This window comes from Poecilia reticulata, chromosome 3 (assembly GCF_904066995.2).
Source record: "Poecilia reticulata chromosome 3, P_reticulata-male-v2, whole genome shotgun sequence".
Classification (NCBI taxonomy): Eukaryota; Metazoa; Chordata; class Actinopteri; order Cyprinodontiformes; family Poeciliidae; genus Poecilia; species Poecilia reticulata.
The window spans coordinates 15,919,549-15,936,711 of record NC_088832.1 but is presented as its reverse complement, the minus strand read 5'-3'; the positions used below and the strand labels follow the sequence as shown (position 1 = coordinate 15,936,711).

General features: G+C 40.3%; 3 protein-coding genes across 4 annotated transcripts in view; 2 read left to right on the top strand and 1 right to left on the bottom strand.

Moving 5' to 3' along the window:
- The window catches only part of mettl15 (methyltransferase 15, mitochondrial 12S rRNA N4-cytidine), a 60,216-nt gene extending 43,072 nt beyond the window's left edge, over positions 1-17,144 (bottom strand). For both annotated transcript variants that reach the window (XM_008405160.3, XM_081605138.1), the window contains exons 1-2: positions 17,061-17,144; positions 6,517-6,755 (exon numbers count right to left, since the gene is read on the bottom strand). In XM_008405160.3, the coding sequence (XP_008403382.2) occupies positions 6,517-6,741 (225 nt within the window). In that variant the 5' untranslated portion in view covers positions 6,742-6,755; positions 17,061-17,144. The remainder of the gene's footprint in view (positions 1-6,516; positions 6,756-17,060) is intronic.
- The window catches only part of LOC103462393 (ferritin, heavy subunit), a 201,145-nt gene that overhangs the window by 94,771 nt on the left and 89,211 nt on the right, over positions 1-17,163 (top strand). The window lies entirely within an intron of this gene.
- The window catches only part of LOC103462394 (large ribosomal subunit protein P2-like), a 106,487-nt gene that overhangs the window by 4,005 nt on the left and 85,319 nt on the right, over positions 1-17,163 (top strand). The window lies entirely within an intron of this gene.

The following is a 17,163-nucleotide window of genomic DNA, read 5'->3' as shown; positions in this document are numbered from 1 at the left end:
GCTGCTGCACAACTGACACACTGATGCAAAAATATTAACATTTACTAGCACCCTTGACCATTAAAACAGGGTAGGATAGATTCCCATCTTGATGCTATTTACATCAAATTCTAACTTTACCATTTTGATATCAGACAACCGTTTTCTAAGCAGTTATTGTACAAGTGTAAAACTCTGTCATAAATACAGCTGCAATTTCTAGGTCTTAGCAAACAAAAGTTGAAGGAGATATAGTATTCTCCTGCTGTAGTTTGTCCACCATTCTACATGTTGTGCAATCACAGATGGCAAAACACCAACACCGGGGTTGTCCCATCAAAAAAAAAAAAAACATCATGTAAAAGCGCACAAGGGATCAGTGTGATGACTACACAGAGTAAAAACCTTATGGGGTCCAAATGGTCCAATCTCTTAAAATTGCTGGAGGGTTAAACAGTAAGACCAAGAGCAGAAAAATGTACTCTGCAAAGTGAGTGGGGTGACAGTTCCTGCAAAGGGAGGAAATACAAGCAATTTGTTTAACCACCTTAAAATGAAGCATGTGCTTGACTACCAGCAATGCAGCTGACAACATGTTCCAGTCACAACACTGGGAAGAAAAAGCAGGAACTGTCCAAACGGTTAGTGATTTGAATAAATATGATTTTAAAAGATGTGCAGCGTCTGCTTACTGGTAGAGCAGAGAATTGTGTGTATGAATGGAGTAGTTAAACAGTGATTAGTGTCAAGTCAAGTTCTGCAGTCAAACTAATGTCTGTAAATGGTGTTTCAGTGCCCCAATGCTTCCCACACTGGATGTCTTGCCACATATTTCTGTGGAGGTAGCTAATTTGTCCTGGTTGAATACAATAAATTTTCACTTCATTATGTGCTAGCTCATCATACTTTAACAGCAATCACAGAATAACAAAGAATATTAAGTTGGTTTGCTGTTGCTGCACCATGGCCTAGTGCTCTACACACATCTTGGCCTGTGCCTCTTGATGTAAAGCAGGTAGATAAAGACAGGATTAAATTTTTTATTTAAATGTAAAACCATGTCCTAAGCCTAACGTAAAATTATATATGTATTGTAATTTTTTGCCAGTTTTTTAGGTTGGTTATACACACAAATAAATTGATAATGTGATATAAAGCATATAGAGGTTTTTACTGGCAGAGCCTCTCGTGTCAGATTAATGAGCCATCAGCTGTGAGTCCAGGGGAAGAACCCCATACTGCTCCTGAAAGAGACAGAAGTTGGCTAGTCTTTTGCCATTTTGTTTTCAGCCCACTCCTCTTTATAAGCTTTATTTATAGAATTTATAGTTTTCTCATAGTACGAGGACTTGTTGCTGTACAAAAATTGTTCCTGTTTCTTCACATTTTGCTTCGGAGTATTTATTCTTACTTTTAATCTGGCCTTGCTAAACAGTTTGTTTTGAACTTCTTTCAAAGCTTTTTTGTGTCTGTTGAAGGGCTGAGCGATATGACTTAAAGTCAGTATCATGATACATTGAGCAGTTAATTTTGGTAAAAAAAAAAAAAAAAGGACAATAACTCCACTGAACCCGACCAATACTCAAAAAATAAAGAATATGATACGCCAGCATAACTACTTCATAGCCTGTCATATTGATGGTATGACTCCTCTGGACAGTTTTTTGCAATTATTTTTGGTGTCACTTTAAATTATAGAGTTTAAAGCTACAATGTCTGAAAATAATTGAAGAAAATTTGTACTTTCTGTTGAGCTAAACTAGTTTATTAGTATAAAATAACTTTGCTTCCAATCCAAAATTGCCAAACAATTAATGACACATTTTATTTGGGGAAATGAACTGGTCCTCTTCCTTGACGATTGATGGTGGAGGAGGACCTAAGCCCTGTCAATCACCCTCGCATGTAGATGCTGCCCACACTCTTCCCCTGGTTCTTTGCTAGCATACAGCTAGTTCTCCACACTGGAACCTGCCATGAATTCTCAGGCTAGTTAGCGTAGCCACAGATGGTGATGGGTAAACAGTTTTCCTGTAACAGTAAGTTGTTTTTCTGCCATTAGCACATTGAGCAGCGAGTACACTTGTTTGATAGACAGTGCTAAGAACCTCCTTCTGCCTCTGATTGGTTGTTTATCACTGTGAAACAGATGACATGACCACAGGGAGAAGGCAGAGGAGCTAATTTTTTCACAGATGATCTGTCTCATGTTATACTGTCACGACATAGTGAAAGTTTTAAGAAATATTTTTAAAAACATATTTTTACAAAATTAACGTATGTCCCTGAAGTAAAATAGCATATTTAGTTTTTTTGTTTGGGTTATATTACGGTATTCACTGTAATTTGCTCATTTAAAAAGGTCCTTCGTTTTATGGCTAGATTACTACAGCACACTCAACCAGCTGCTACCTCTGAAGGTTTCTGATTGTGAGAACAGAACACAAACTCAAATTTGGTGTGAGGTTATACACAGCCGAGTTAATACTTTCTTCCATCCTTTTCTATAGTTTATATTGCATGTGCTTTTGCTAAAACTGAGTGTAGGTAAAAAAGAATCTGTCAGTGAATCCACAGCTCTTTTTACACAATATTTACGACCTGTACATGGTGCACCAACTCAGTGGAAACGCAGGTAGTCACATAAACAATTTGCTCGGTACATAAGGGAGAGGCTGCATAGGCATCACATGGTTCTTGTTAGCAGATTCTGTTTTGTGGCTGTTTTGAGTGTTAGCAGGTGTACTATTTTTATAAGTTCCTATCTAGTGGCATTCTTACATTGCAAGTTCATAAGAGTTATGTCAACATAGGCATTACTGTACAAGATGACTCTATCCATCAGTAAAATAATCAATGAATGAACAAAGGAAAAGAAAACTGAATGAAAGTACAAAATTGGCCTGGATACAGTACTGATCCCTTCAGCAGGACTCAACACAACAAATATATGACCAAAGAAATCTTGGTTAAACACCTAAAGAATCCCAGCAACGCAGTGCAGTTAGGAAAAGAGAAGAAAAGTTCAAACAGATAATCAAAATGAGAAAGAACGAGGATTTAAATGTATTTTCAGCTACAGCTGTGTAATATATTGCAAAGTAGGAATGTGTGATATGGCATAAAATTCATATCACGATATCTATCATGATGGGAGGCGGTAACAACATACATTACTATGTTTTTGGCATAAAATGTACAATAGAAACAAAAAAAATACTAATTGTGTGGAACGTATATATTTGTGTCAACTTTTTTTTAGAGTTAGTGGATGGATAGTTATTGTGGGTGTTATTTGTATGTAATGTTTGTAACTGTTTTGTATTATGCTGGTACCTATTACCGTCAGGTCAGCCTTACAAAATCTAATTTTAAGAGAGACCCAGATATGATAGGCAGCATCATAATCTCATGGCGACTACCTGGTTAAATTAAAGTTAAATAAATACATGAAAAATATCTTTCTATAGAAACACTAACTTTAATGTAAAGGATGTCAGTAAAGGACAGCTGATGTGTTTGTGACACCAAGAGTAAACTGCACCAAATATACGTTCTCAAGAAAGAGCTTATATTTTTCAAAAGGTTTGACAAAAAGCTACCCACAAAATGAATGAGTTTTTGGAATGAAACTACTAGTACTACCTATATTTAGAGATCTAAAAACATTAACATGAAAGCGTGCTGTGGTTACAGAAGCAGCACTTTTGCATGGATGTTTAAATAAATAAACAACCCTCTGTGGTGAAACAAGGTATAATTGTGTGACCATAAATCATTTCTCCCAGAATGTCACACTGACTGAGGTCCACAGCATGTACTATACAAAAAAAATTAATTAAATCTATCAAACTGTTTTTTAAGAGCATCTGATTGGCAAGCCGTCTTGGGACAGTTGGCAAATGGGCGGGCAGCGGAGGAGTTTAGAGGTGCTAAAGTTCAGGCAGGAGCGACGCAGCACCCTGTGTCCTGCCAACAGCCCTACAGTGGCGCAAATCCTGACTAAGTTGTTGACCCGTGGCCCCCACCTGCCTTGACCATGTATTATAAGGAGGGAGGGGGGCATCACTTTCCTTCCTAAGCTGCCTTCCACACCAGAAGGCTTTTGACTCATGCCCATCTGTCCTGGTAGTACATACATTAAGTGAAAGCCAAGATACTGGCAACCTGTCCAATTCATGAGTGCCTTGTTATGTGAAGTGTGAACACGATCTCAGCAACCGTTCAGTAGGGAGAAAAATGATCAGTTAGGAGGTCAATCCACACGGCTCTCCTCGAGTTGCAATAACATGTGAGGAACAATTATGACATAAACATTTAGGGAATTATTTTTAAGCTTAATTATTGTTATTTCCTCAGTTAAAAACAAACAAATATAGTAAACAATGAAGTTTTCTGTAATTGGCAATCACACGTTCTTACACGAGAAGAGCAAACTAAAAAGGCCTGAGAAACGCTCATCATTGTGAGTTTGAATGCCTATGCCATTACTAGTTCAAGTAAAGGCAGATTGGGCAACAATGGCTGAAATTCAAATATGTCCTAATCGCTTGCAAATACCAGTGTGGATGGTCAGTCTAGATTCAGTTTAGTCATACATCACACATTTGCCTACAGACTGAGCACATTCTGGGTCATTTTTAGGATGACAATACATTGGTGGGTGAAGTATTACATTAGAAATGATGGTAACAAATGAGAAAAAATGGTATTTATTACTTAAATAAAAAACTCTTGCCTGAAATAAGTTAAATTTCAAACATGTTTTTAAAGAAATGTTTTCTTCAGGCAGGCATTTACCCCAAAACACACAACCTCCCCTTCTTCCCCAGGAGCGCTACTGACCGTTTTAGCAGGTTTCTTTGTCAAGATAAGAGACTAAAAGGCTGACAGATGTTCTCAAAATCTCTCAGATTATCTGTTAAGATGAATCTGATTCTCTACAAAAGGAGAGTGTCTGTCAGATCTGCTAATCAATGTTTGATGGAAGGCACCTCTTCTTTTCCCAGTAAAGGATTCGTTTTTTCGCAATTATAACACCACATGCTAGAAGGCGCCATTGTGCTACATTGAGTTCCATAAACTCATCAGATATCCCCAGAGTGATCAGAATTAGATTTGTCACCACCTGAACTTCCAGTATCATGAAAAGGGAAAGAGAATATGTCACATGAGTACTCTTGAAGTTCAGGACAAACTGCCTAGCTGTCTGATAGAGTATTCTCAATGGATTCGCACTTCTCACACAAGGGTGAGGCTTCTGGGAACATGCTATGTATCATAATCTTTGAGTAGTGTAACTTGTATAAAAACCTGAATTGTATAAAGTGGTGCCGGGCATTAATAGAACACTCATGAATATATTCTAGGCTATTTTACACACAGTCAGGGGTTAACAGCTCCAACTCCTTTCCCCTATTTTCCTTTATATTGCCAATTTTGGGAAGGCTTAGATATTGCAATGTCTCGTTAAGTTGGGAGATAATGAAATTGGAGTTGGTAAATATTCTAATATGGCTCTCTACATGTCCGGTACAGCCCTCTCAAAGTTGAGAAGGTGTTTTCACAAAGTTCCTAATCTGCAGATACCTACAGAAATTAGGGGTGAACCAATTTATTGGCTAGCAAATTTCCTTAATTTTGGGAGATCAGTGATCGGCCGATATTTGCAGGCACTTATCTACCTCAACAAAGGTTTAAAATTCAACCACTGACCTCTTCTGCTCTCCCGTGAGAGGTTTGACTGACAGACCAGCCCACCAGGTCATGACTGCACATTTTCAGTTAATAATAGTCACACCACTGTTGCCAACTCAGAAACATTTTTGCTATATTTAGCAAGAATTTTTTCATTCAAAAAAATTGGTATTGGTCAAGATTGGAATCAGCAGGTCAGGCTAGTTCGGTAAATTAGTGATTGGCCGGAAAACTGCAATCGGTGCACCCCGGACAGAAGAAGGTAAATTATATTTCAGTTTGCGTTGTTTGAATGAGGCAATAGCTGATCCAAATTACAGAATACCAATACTACACAGTCCAAAGACATTCAAGTTCCAGGCATTGAATGTCCCACCTATGATGCAGGGCTGGAGTAAGCAAGGAGTTTGGTGCCATACAATCAACTTGGCACATTTATATGATTAAGAATTTATATATTGTTTATTTTTGCCCACTGACAAGAACGTTTATATATTTCAGTTTTTCATAGTTGTGTGAACCTCTTTTCAAAGGTTAAAAGTTATGATTTAAATTCAGCCTCTTAATCGGATCCTTATTTCAAATGGATAAAACAAAAAACTAACATAAGCTTATATTGTGATACATTTTTTAGTCATTTTGCCCAGTTCTATCTTTTATTGTCGGTTTAGAACAAAATCTCCAAGGAATTTTTATAATATCTTGTTAAAATTATGCAATAAAAACATAATATTTAAAAGCAAAAGAGGTTGAAAGTGGTAATAATAAAGTGTAACTAATAAAGTGATCCATATATCAAAGACACAAAAACACTAACAGATAATTAAGGTGTGAACGTACCTGAGCAGGCTGGATGTCTAAGTAATGAAGCACTTCTTTAAGCATGACAGGCATGTGAGGAGGCTTTTCAGCAGAAACACAAGAGTGTCCGTCAGACCTATCCCAAGAACCAGGGCCAGAAGACAAGCCGGCGGTGGCAGAATTCAGCCTCAACATTAATGACCTCCATGCTCTCCGTGCTGCCGGGTTTGTTTTCCATATCATTATATTGGAGATAAAAAGCATGTTCTTGTAATGACCTGTGGAGAAACAACAGCAAGTTATGCTAATTTAATGTACTACTCCAGGTTTGTGGCTGTTTTTTAACACTATAAAAAATAAATATTAGTTTAGCCTGACACGAGTGTTTTATTGTCCCTATATTTATTCATTCTGGAGCTTTCTCCAAATCTGCTGCTAACAAAGCAATGTGGTGTGTCACACCACATTGTTGCAATGTTGCGTTTGCTGACAATAACAATTTCCTTCCTCTGCAACTTGACGTTAACATAATTAATGTTATATTCTGACTGCACAGTTCTTATTTCCCACTACACTGTGTATTATTGAGAAGAACTGTAAATACTAAACATTTTTTGTTGACTCAATTTTGGTATTTTTAGAAATATTTTCCACCACAATATACTGTAAGTCATAAAAATAGTAAATTGTATGTGACAAGTAAGATTTCTATAGTCCATCAAAATTAATTGATGGACTATAGAAAAGATTAAGCATGAAATGACAATGATAGAAAGATAAAATTAGCAAGTTAACTCTCTGCTGCCCAATAACACAATAAGAAGTTATGATGAGCAACAATAGAGAGGTTCTCTTAAAATGTGGGTAAAGCATTTACCAGTAGGAGGTGGATGAAGTGTCACTCTAAGTCAGCGACAACCTGTCATCGCCATCTAATTTTATTACACCAATAGAAAATTAATATTATAAATGTGCTTTATTAATAAACACCCAAAGATTCCCTGATTGCACAGCCTAACCGGTGTGCTAAAGGCATTATTAGTCCATAACTGGTGTGAAACTAGCCTGATAAACACCAGTCCCTTTGTCTGCACTTTGCTTTGCACAGTGTCTGGACCCTTAGCTTTAAGAAAAGGAGGTGCTCTAAAACAGCACAGAAAATCAATATCATTATTCACAACTCTTTCTGCGCACTACTTGGCTGGTTGAAATTAAATCTGAGAAATCAAGCTCAATGAGAGAAATCAGAGATGGAACATCAAAGGGAGATGAGAATTGAGCGGAATTGCAGAAGAAAGTGTAGTATATTTAAAGAATGCCATATGAATAAATAGATCAATTGGGCTGGTTTCTCAGAAGACTAGCACTCGACTCATGAAGGAGACACGGAGTCTGAAGATTTGCAGTGTGCCAGTGTGTTATATTGATGGTGAAAGACAACAATACATATAAATCCAACAAGAAAAACAGACATTTAAAAGGCCATACAAAAACAAAACATGCGCAATACTAGGGAAGAAAACAAACAAACAAAACCAAAGTAAATTAATCCCCACAGTTGACCAAGCCCACACCCTTCAGTCCGTTGACCCCAAGCTGGGGTAATCAAATCCCAAGACAGGCTGACTCTGGGTAAGGTGCTTGCCTTGATGTGGTTTAGGTCCCAGGTGGGAAATCCGAAATCAAGATGAGACAGAAAGAGTTCTCAGGCTACAAGGAGCCTCCTACCATCCTGGCAGGAGAGCGGAAGTCTTCACACACGTAGTGCAATCTTTTCTTATGGCTCTAGGCCTGGACATTTAGCTCGCCATCTTCTGGCCTGTACAAATAAACAGGACCAATAAACTTTGAAATCCAATTCAATCATTCTGATGTGTACACAAATCTATATTCAATAAATATCAAGTTCATTATCAATCCAATCAATATCCTATTTAGAGACATTAAAACTTCATTATTCAACCCAGTGTGGGTTCACTCAACCCCACACAACCAAGCATATTGCTAACCGCTACGTCAAACACTCACCAGATCCGCCGGTTGCTCTACATACAACTGACATCTCTCCTGGCTGGTCTGGTGGTAATCGGCTCCTATGGCGCCATTATAGTTAGACGATTTTTATATAGAATAAAATAAGGTGAAGAATATAAAGAATAACGCTCAACAAACCTGTAGCTCAGCTCTGCTCAGCTCCCCCAATGCATCTAGTGTTCAAACTTCCTGCTCAAATTAATATAGCCAGCCAATAGGCTGCAATACAACATGTGACCTTAGAAACTGGGCAGTGATTGGTTGCTTCATAGTCTCGTGAGAGCGACACTATTACCAGGATTATCACGTGATTTAATGACGAGTTTGAGAGACCGGTGAAAGCTAGAAATTTACACCCGGGCTACACCCTCCCCCCTTAAATCCATGCAACACCGATGCATGCTATACCACCTGGATATTAGAATATATGGGAGCAGATGCAGGTTCAATAAACATTTCATCATAAGCAGTTGCTATACTATGCAAAAGGGTTTTCACTACAGAAGCTAGTGGTTTGCCTAAAGCAGAATACTGCAGACGCTGGACTGGTTTTGGCTGTCGACTAGATCGACGAATTGGCTGTTCAGCTTCTAATTCTCCAGTAACCTCACGAGTGGCTATAGGTGATTCAGCGGAATGCGATGAGGATGTGGTTGAATTAAGTAACGTCTCTACCGGGCCATGAGACTCCAAATTTTCCTCAGGGGGACTCAGCTCAGGTTCAAGTAGATCTTTAGGGTCCATCTGATCATCTCCTGAAGAAACGTTTTCCTGGTCCGATGGTGGGTCCATAGCATCCAACAGTAGAGACGACTCGCCATCAGGTGAAGGAATCCGCATCTCTGTTTCAGTTTCTGTAACCCTGCTCATGGGCTGGGTAGGGATTGTTCCCTCAACACTGACCTTCACAGGTGACAAAACTGAGAACCGAGGCACACTCCACTCATCTTCCTCATCCAGGCTCTCTTCCAGGTCCTCTGTTGGTTCCTGGAGACTGCGGGTATGAGGTCTACAAGTAGGTGTAGAAATTGGCTGATCAACTTCTTCAATCTGGGGAAGAAATCCACAAGGGAGAAGAAGGTCACGGTGCAGAGTTCGGGTCCCTCCAGTGGGATCCGCTTCTGGTCTTACAACATACACAGGAAGATCACCCATACTACCAACCACCACATAAACATTTGTCTCCCATTTATCCTCCAGTTTATGCTTGCCTCTGAACCTCACATTTCTCACTAATACCCGGTCACCTTCTTCAAGATGGGCTGGTTTCACTCTTTGATCAAAACGAATCTTGTTTCTTCTTGCCATCTTTTCTGCATTTTTGGAAACTAACTGGAAACTTTCCTTCAGCCGAGAACGCAGATTCTGCACATACTGAGAATGTGATTGAGCTGAGGGACTTTTGACAGGCAAGTTAAAGGCAATGTCAACAGGAAGTCTTGGGCAGCGACCGAACATCAACTCATATGGAGTAAAGCCTGTGACCTCATTTCGGGTGCAATTGTACGCATGCACAAGTGGTTTGACGTACTCTTTCCACCTAGTTTTCTGCTCTGGCTCCAATGTACCCAACATGCTGAGCAAAGTTCTATTGAACCGTTCAACAGGGTTCCCACGAGGATGGTATGGCGTGGTGTGCGACTTTTTAATGCCAGCAATGTTGCAGAGCTCTTTGATGAGGTGAGACTCAAAATCAGGCCCTTGGTCTGTGTGCAGGCGTTCTGGAAACCCATAATGCACAATAAAATTCTCCCACAGACATTTTGCGATAGTCTTTGCTTTTTGATTGGCTGTTGGAAAGGCCATAGCATACTTGGTGAAATGGTCTGTGAGGACAAGGATGTTTTTAGTGTTGCTTTTATCAGGTTCAACTGATAGAAAATCCATGCACAGGAGCTCAAGTGGCCGGCTGGTCTGGATGGTCACTAATGGTGCAGCTCGTTCTGGCAGGGCTTTCCGGCGAATGCAGCGATTGCAAGTTTTAATCTTGTTTTTAACATTTACAGACATGCGGGGCCAAAAAAATCGCGATCTTACAAGGTCAAGTGTTCTTTCAATCCCCATGTGGCCCATATCATCATGGAGACTTGAAAGGACAACAGGACGACATTCCTCTGGCAACACAAGCTGAAATGATAAAATCTCACCATCCTGTCTTCTTCTGTACAAGATGTCATCTCTTAATTCAAGACGATTCCATTCTCTCATCAGAAGAGGAAGGTCAGGAAGTTCAGCTCTAGCTGTTGGAGGGATCTTTTCTCCCGTTTCAAGCTGATGAATAACTTCTCTCAAAACAGGATCAGCTCTCTGTTTCTCCCTGATGTCATGAAGGGACAATGATGGAAGCACCGACAATCCTTGAAACTCATCAACATACAAATCAGGAAGGACTGTAGGAGTTATACTCATCGTTTCCACCAGAGTAATGTTTCTTTCCAAAGGACCATCAGGACTTTGGCTTCTCAGCAGACAGCTGTGGCAAATGGCTCCAACCACATCAGGGGTGAGTTCTGCAGTATCCTCTGGTTTATCCATATGTGCTGTGATGAACTGTTGCACCATAGCCCATTCTCTCTGTGGATCAGGTGTCTGGGGGTGTGGCCTCCTAGAGAGGGCATCAGCATCACTGTTTTGGCTGCCTGCACGATACTGCAATTTAAAATCATATGTAGACAGCGCAGCAAGCCATCGATGACTAGCAGCATCAAGTTTAGCAGAGGTCAAGACATACGTTAATGGATTGTTATCCGTAATGACAGTGAATCTGGAGCCATAAAGATAGTCATGGAATTTTTCAGTTACGCTCCATTTTAAAGCTAAAAATTCCAATTTATGGGCTGGATATCTGGCTTCACTGGCAGACAACCCACGACTGGCATATGCTATAACTCGTAGCTTTCCCTCTTGTTCTTGATAAAGAGCAGCTCCAAGCCCGATGGTGCTAGCATCTGTATGCAATATGTAAGGTTGACTTGGGTTGGCAAAACCGAGTACTGGGGCTGTCGTCAATCTGTCAATCAATATGTCAAAAGCAGATTGACACTGTGCAGTCCACCTTTCATTAAAAGGTTGCTTTACATCATAGCTTTTATCTAGAATGTTTGCTTTGCGGCCCTGTTTGCGGGTAGAGGGGTACCCTTTTGTCAGGTCATTCAAAGGTTTAGCAATAGCGGCGTAGCCATTAATGAACCTGCGGTAATAACCTGCGAAGCCAAGAAACGATCGTAGTTCTTTTAAAGTTTGCGGAACTGGCCAGGATTTTAAGGCACTAATCTTTTCCGGATCTGTTTCAACTCCATGTTCAGAAACTATATGACCCAAATAACGCACAGATGTTTGGAAAAACTTGCATTTCTGTGGTGATAATTTAAGACCATAATTTCTGAGTCGATGCAACACTTTTATCAACCTACTCTCATGCTCCTCTAGGGTGTCAGAGAAAATGATCAAATCATCCAAGAAGACCAAAACTTCTTTTAAGTGCAAATCACCCATGCACTTCTCCATAAGGCGTTGGAAAGTGCTAGGTGCATTCGTCACACCCTGGGGCATTCTATTGAATTCCCAGAACCCAAGTGGAGTCACAAATGCTGTTTTAGGCTTATCACTTTCCTCCATTTGTATCTGATAATATCCTGACTTCAAGTCAAGAACACTGAACCATCGTGAACCAGTGAGAGCCGAAAATGACTCTTCCAGATTTGGTAATGCATAAGCATCCTTTACCGTTTGGAGGTTCAACTTTCTATAATCTATACAAAGCCGAACATCCCCATTCTTCTTTCGAACGACTACGATCGGTGAAGAGAATGGAGATTCTGATTCTCTTATTACTCCCGTCTCCAGAAGATCTCGCAAATGATTGCGAACAGCCTCAATATCATTTGGATGGATAGGGCGAGCACGATGTTTAAATGGAGTCTCATCATGAAGATGGATGTGATGCTTCACCCGATCAGTACATCCAAAGTCGAGGTCATGATGGGAAAACACTTCTGGAATTTCTCTGAGTTTAGCAATCACTCGTTCTTTCCAATCAGGAGGAATTGGAGAATTTCCAAATTCAAATTGGAGATCAACTTTGTCAGTGTTCTTGAGCTGCGCACTACAGCAGGAAACCTCAGACAGAAGCTGTGGTGATACTGTGATTTCTGCAATAGAAGCAGATGGTGACAATGTTATGCTGTGGTTCGACTCATTTGTGATAACCACTGGAATCTTGGGAGGTGCATGTTTAGGCAATGACACCAAACAACTTTTCACACATAAACCTCCTGGCAAGGGGGTAGAAGGCTGTTCAACTAATGCCCAACTGCTAACTGGCAGCAAGCTGGTACAGGCATAGCCTTCTAGAACGATGGTATGGCCTGCTGGAAAAATAACAGGTGACTCACTGCCTAGTCCTACATCACATACACTGGACTCTTGGGTTTGCTGGTGACGTAACTGAAGCAGCTGAAGAACTACTTTGTAGCCATACTTAGCTGGGCTAAAGCTAGCATTTTCATCTTTAAAATGCTCGTCATATAAGGAATCAAGGGTGTTCATTCCAATCAGAACTTGAGTCTGAGTTCCACTTTTAACATCTGGAACCACAAGCGCCAAAGTACAAACGTCCAAATCTGTACCAACAAACTCTTTAGGAAAAATGACTGACATTTCTATGTAACCCAAGTATGGGACAGCTTGGCCTGCGGCTCCTTCTATTTGCAACAACTCATTTAATGGTTTCACTGGTTGATGAGAAAAATACTGATTATAGAAAGAAACTGGTATTGTGGTCACTTGCGATCCAGTATCTAACAGGCATTGAACTAAGTGACCAGCTATTGTTACTTGACCAGTACATTTTGAGCCAATCAGCCCTTGTGGCAACTTTGTAGCCTCTGAGGTTACTTGAAACAGATTGGTGCATCTTATAGGTGTCTGCTTGGTGGGACTTTTCTGGTCCTCTGCAGTTCCCGTTTGTCCCTCAACAAGAACTGGGTTCAGTTTAACGGCAGAGCATTGTGAGGGTTCATTTTCTGCCATTTTTTCTGTTTTTCCACAAATTGCTTCTTCTTGGCAACAACAAGTGAAGGATTAGGAGGATTGTCACATTTTGGTCTTATATGTCCATCTTCTCCACAATTATAGCAGTAACCTGGCTTGGGTGGTAAAACTGCAGTTTTTTGAGAAGATTGAGATGAACTTTTGCTAATCTGCGAAGGCTGCTTGAACTTGGAAACATGCACAGATTTCGGCAAAACGGACTGTTTCTGACCAGCCTGTGCTGTTGTAAGAGCAACCAACTGTTTCTGTACATCAGCTAACTGCTTAGCAAGTTGTTGGGTGATGCTAGTCAGGTTATCATAAGCACTCTTTTCTTCAGCTGATGTACAAACATGTGACTGCACGCTAACTCTGGGTTTACTGGAACCTAAATGCTGTTTCATGCGCTGGGCTTTAGCAGCTTCTCTGTCTTCTTCTGTTCGCAGCAACAGTAACAGCTCTGCAAAAGATGGTGGGTTTGCCTTACGCTGCTTAAGTTGGAGCTCAGAGATTAAAGAGTTATTCCAGCAACCACGACAGAATTGATTCAGTAAATGTTTTTCAAAATCAACAGCCAATACTCCACCCCTCCTTACAGCATGGTTCAAAGTCACTTGTAAGCGTTGAAGATAAACTGATGGCTTTTCACCTGCATCTTGAAACAACTCCATAAACTTTGCATACAGTTCGTCTCCATCTTGGACTGTTCCATAGGCAGAATCAAGAATTTTAAGATAACTTACAGGAGGTGCATCTGGTTGAAGGTGTTTAACCATGTCAGCAGCTGGTGGAAATAGACTGTCAAAAATCTTTCTGGAACGCTGCAGGTCTGATACAGCCGGGTCTCTTAACAAAAGGTCTACAACAGATCGCCAAGTTTCATAATCTGTTTCGTGTGAAGGTCTTGGGGTTCGACCAGAAAATGATCTCAATTTTAATGAGGACATATGTATTGCATTGTCTTCGCTTTTCATGATGTGTTCAACCACATACCTTTGCACTCCAGGCGGGTTGAGGGCTGAGAAGGACATGGCTGGCAAAGCTCCAGAGGCTTGTGATGTGTTCCCCGTTACGGGTTCAGGATTGTCTTGTGGCAGCTCCCTGTCTGCAGTGACTTCTTCCAATTTGAGAAAATCAGTATCCTTCGTTGTCATCTGCGGTGTTGTACTGGGAGTAGCCATGACTGACTCCTCTTTATCCGGCAAAGACTTCAAAGAAGCTGGACCAAGTTCAGTAATTGACCGGCCCAGTAGAGACATTACACTCTGAAGAACATCTGTGTAATCCTGACCTGTGAGCTTAGCCAAATTTTTCATTTCATTCAAGTAAGCTTGAGTTTTTTCTTTGGTTTCTAACTCAGAACAAACCACTGAAAGTTCTTCAATTTCATAACTAATGTTTCCAGTTTGACACTTATACGAGTATGGCAAGATTTTACGCAACCTCTCTAATGCATTTCCTGACACAAACTCAAAAATTATACAATCATGAAAATCTGAGTCAGAATCAGTTACAAATTTGAACTTTTCCATTGGTCCATAACCAGTCAAAAAGTCAGCTACTTCATTATCAGCTTCTGTGTTTGTTGCATATCTAATCAACACTGCATTAGGTATTTTAACCTCATATTTCATCAAAATGTCCATACTGGCAAAAAAACTGCAATTCTTCAGCTCTCTACTGCCTCCTCCTGGCTAGCTCGCCAGAAATAAATGTAGTATATTTAAAGAATGCCATATGAATAAATAGATCAATTGGGCTGGTTTCTCAGAAGACTAGCACTCGACTCATGAAGGAGACACGGAGTCTGAAGATTTGCAGTGTGCCAGTGTGTTATATTGATGGTGAAAGACAACAATACATATAAATCCAACAAGAAAAACAGACATTTAAAAGGCCATACAAAAACAAAACATGCGCAATACTAGGGAAGAAAACAAACAAACAAAACCAAAGTAAATTAATCCCCACAGTTGACCAAGCCCACACCCTTCAGTCCGTTGACCCCAAGCTGGGGTAATCAAATCCCAAGACAGGCTGACTCTGGGTAAGGTGCTTGCCTTGATGTGGTTTAGGTCCCAGGTGGGAAATCCGAAATCAAGATGAGACAGAAAGAGTTCTCAGGCTACAAGGAGCCTCCTACCATCCTGGCAGGAGAGCGGAAGTCTTCACACACGTAGTGCAATCTTTTTCTTATGGCTCTAGGCCTGGACATTTAGCTCGCCATCTTCTGGCCTGTACAAATAAACAGGACCAATAAACTTTGAAATCCAATTCAATCATTCTGATGTGTACACAAATCTATATTCAATAAATATCAAGTTCATTATCAATCCAATCAATATCCTATTTAGAGACATTAAAACTTCATTATTCAACCCAGTGTGGGTTCACTCAACCCCACACAACCAAGCATATTGCTAACCGCTACGTCAAACACTCACCAGATCCGCCGGTTGCTCTACATACAACTGACATCTCTCCTGGCTGGTCTGGTGGTAATCGGCTCCTATGGCGCCATTATAGTTAGACGATTTTTATATAGAATAAAATAAGGTGAAGAATATAAAGAATAACGCTCAACAAACCTGTAGCTCAGCTCTGCTCAGCTCCCCCCAATGCATCTAGTGTTCAAACTTCCTGCTCAAATTAATATAGCCAGCCAATAGGCTGCAATACAACATGTGACCTTAGAAACTGGGCAGTGATTGGTTGCTTCATAGTCTCGTGAGAGCGACACTATTACCAGGATTATCACGTGATTTAATGACGAGTTTGAGAGACCGGTGAAAGCTAGAAATTTACACCCGGGCTACAAAAGCAATGGCCAGACTAGTGAGGAACCAGTTCTCTAAAAACAAACTCACAAAAAGACAGAATATAAATATAGAATAACAAATAAAAATACTATATAGTAAGAGCAAAATTCAACTTAAACACTGTAGAGTGATTAAGAAATAGAGCACTACACACATTGAGGACTATTCTATGCATCATTTACTTTCTTCAATTTTTTATTTATTTGATCATGCATTGTCACGTTTAAAATATTAAAAAGAAGTACAAAATCATATGGGGGGAACCACAAAGAATTTGTGCTTACGGCACCCATAAGGCTAGCAACGGCACTGTAGATCCTGCTGCTTAGTTAGCTATTAGCCTCGCCGCTAAATATGCCAGGCTCACATTTGCAACAAGACTGGAATGACCACCATGAAGACTAATATGGGGTAAAAGTTTAACCTGTGGAACCAAGCAAGCTGGCACTTTGAAGAAAAATATCATAGGGACAGGTAAAAAGAGGTTTCCATATCCACCTGGCACTTATCAATGAAGTAAATATTGAATAGTCGTGACAGTACATCAATACTCCTGCTACGTACACATTCACTTTACACTCTGTCCACTACTGAACAAACGGTAAACAGTATTTCACTGCACAACATGTGAAACTGCTCAACTAACAACTGTCACGCTGAAACGTGCCTCCAGAAGAGAAAAGCTAAACTGAAGCTTACCGTAAAGGATCAAGCGGAAGCTCCACCTCCAGCAGCCTCAGCGTGACGTGCTCGTCGCCCAGCGTCTTCACCCTCACAGCCAATCCGCGGCCACACAGGAAGA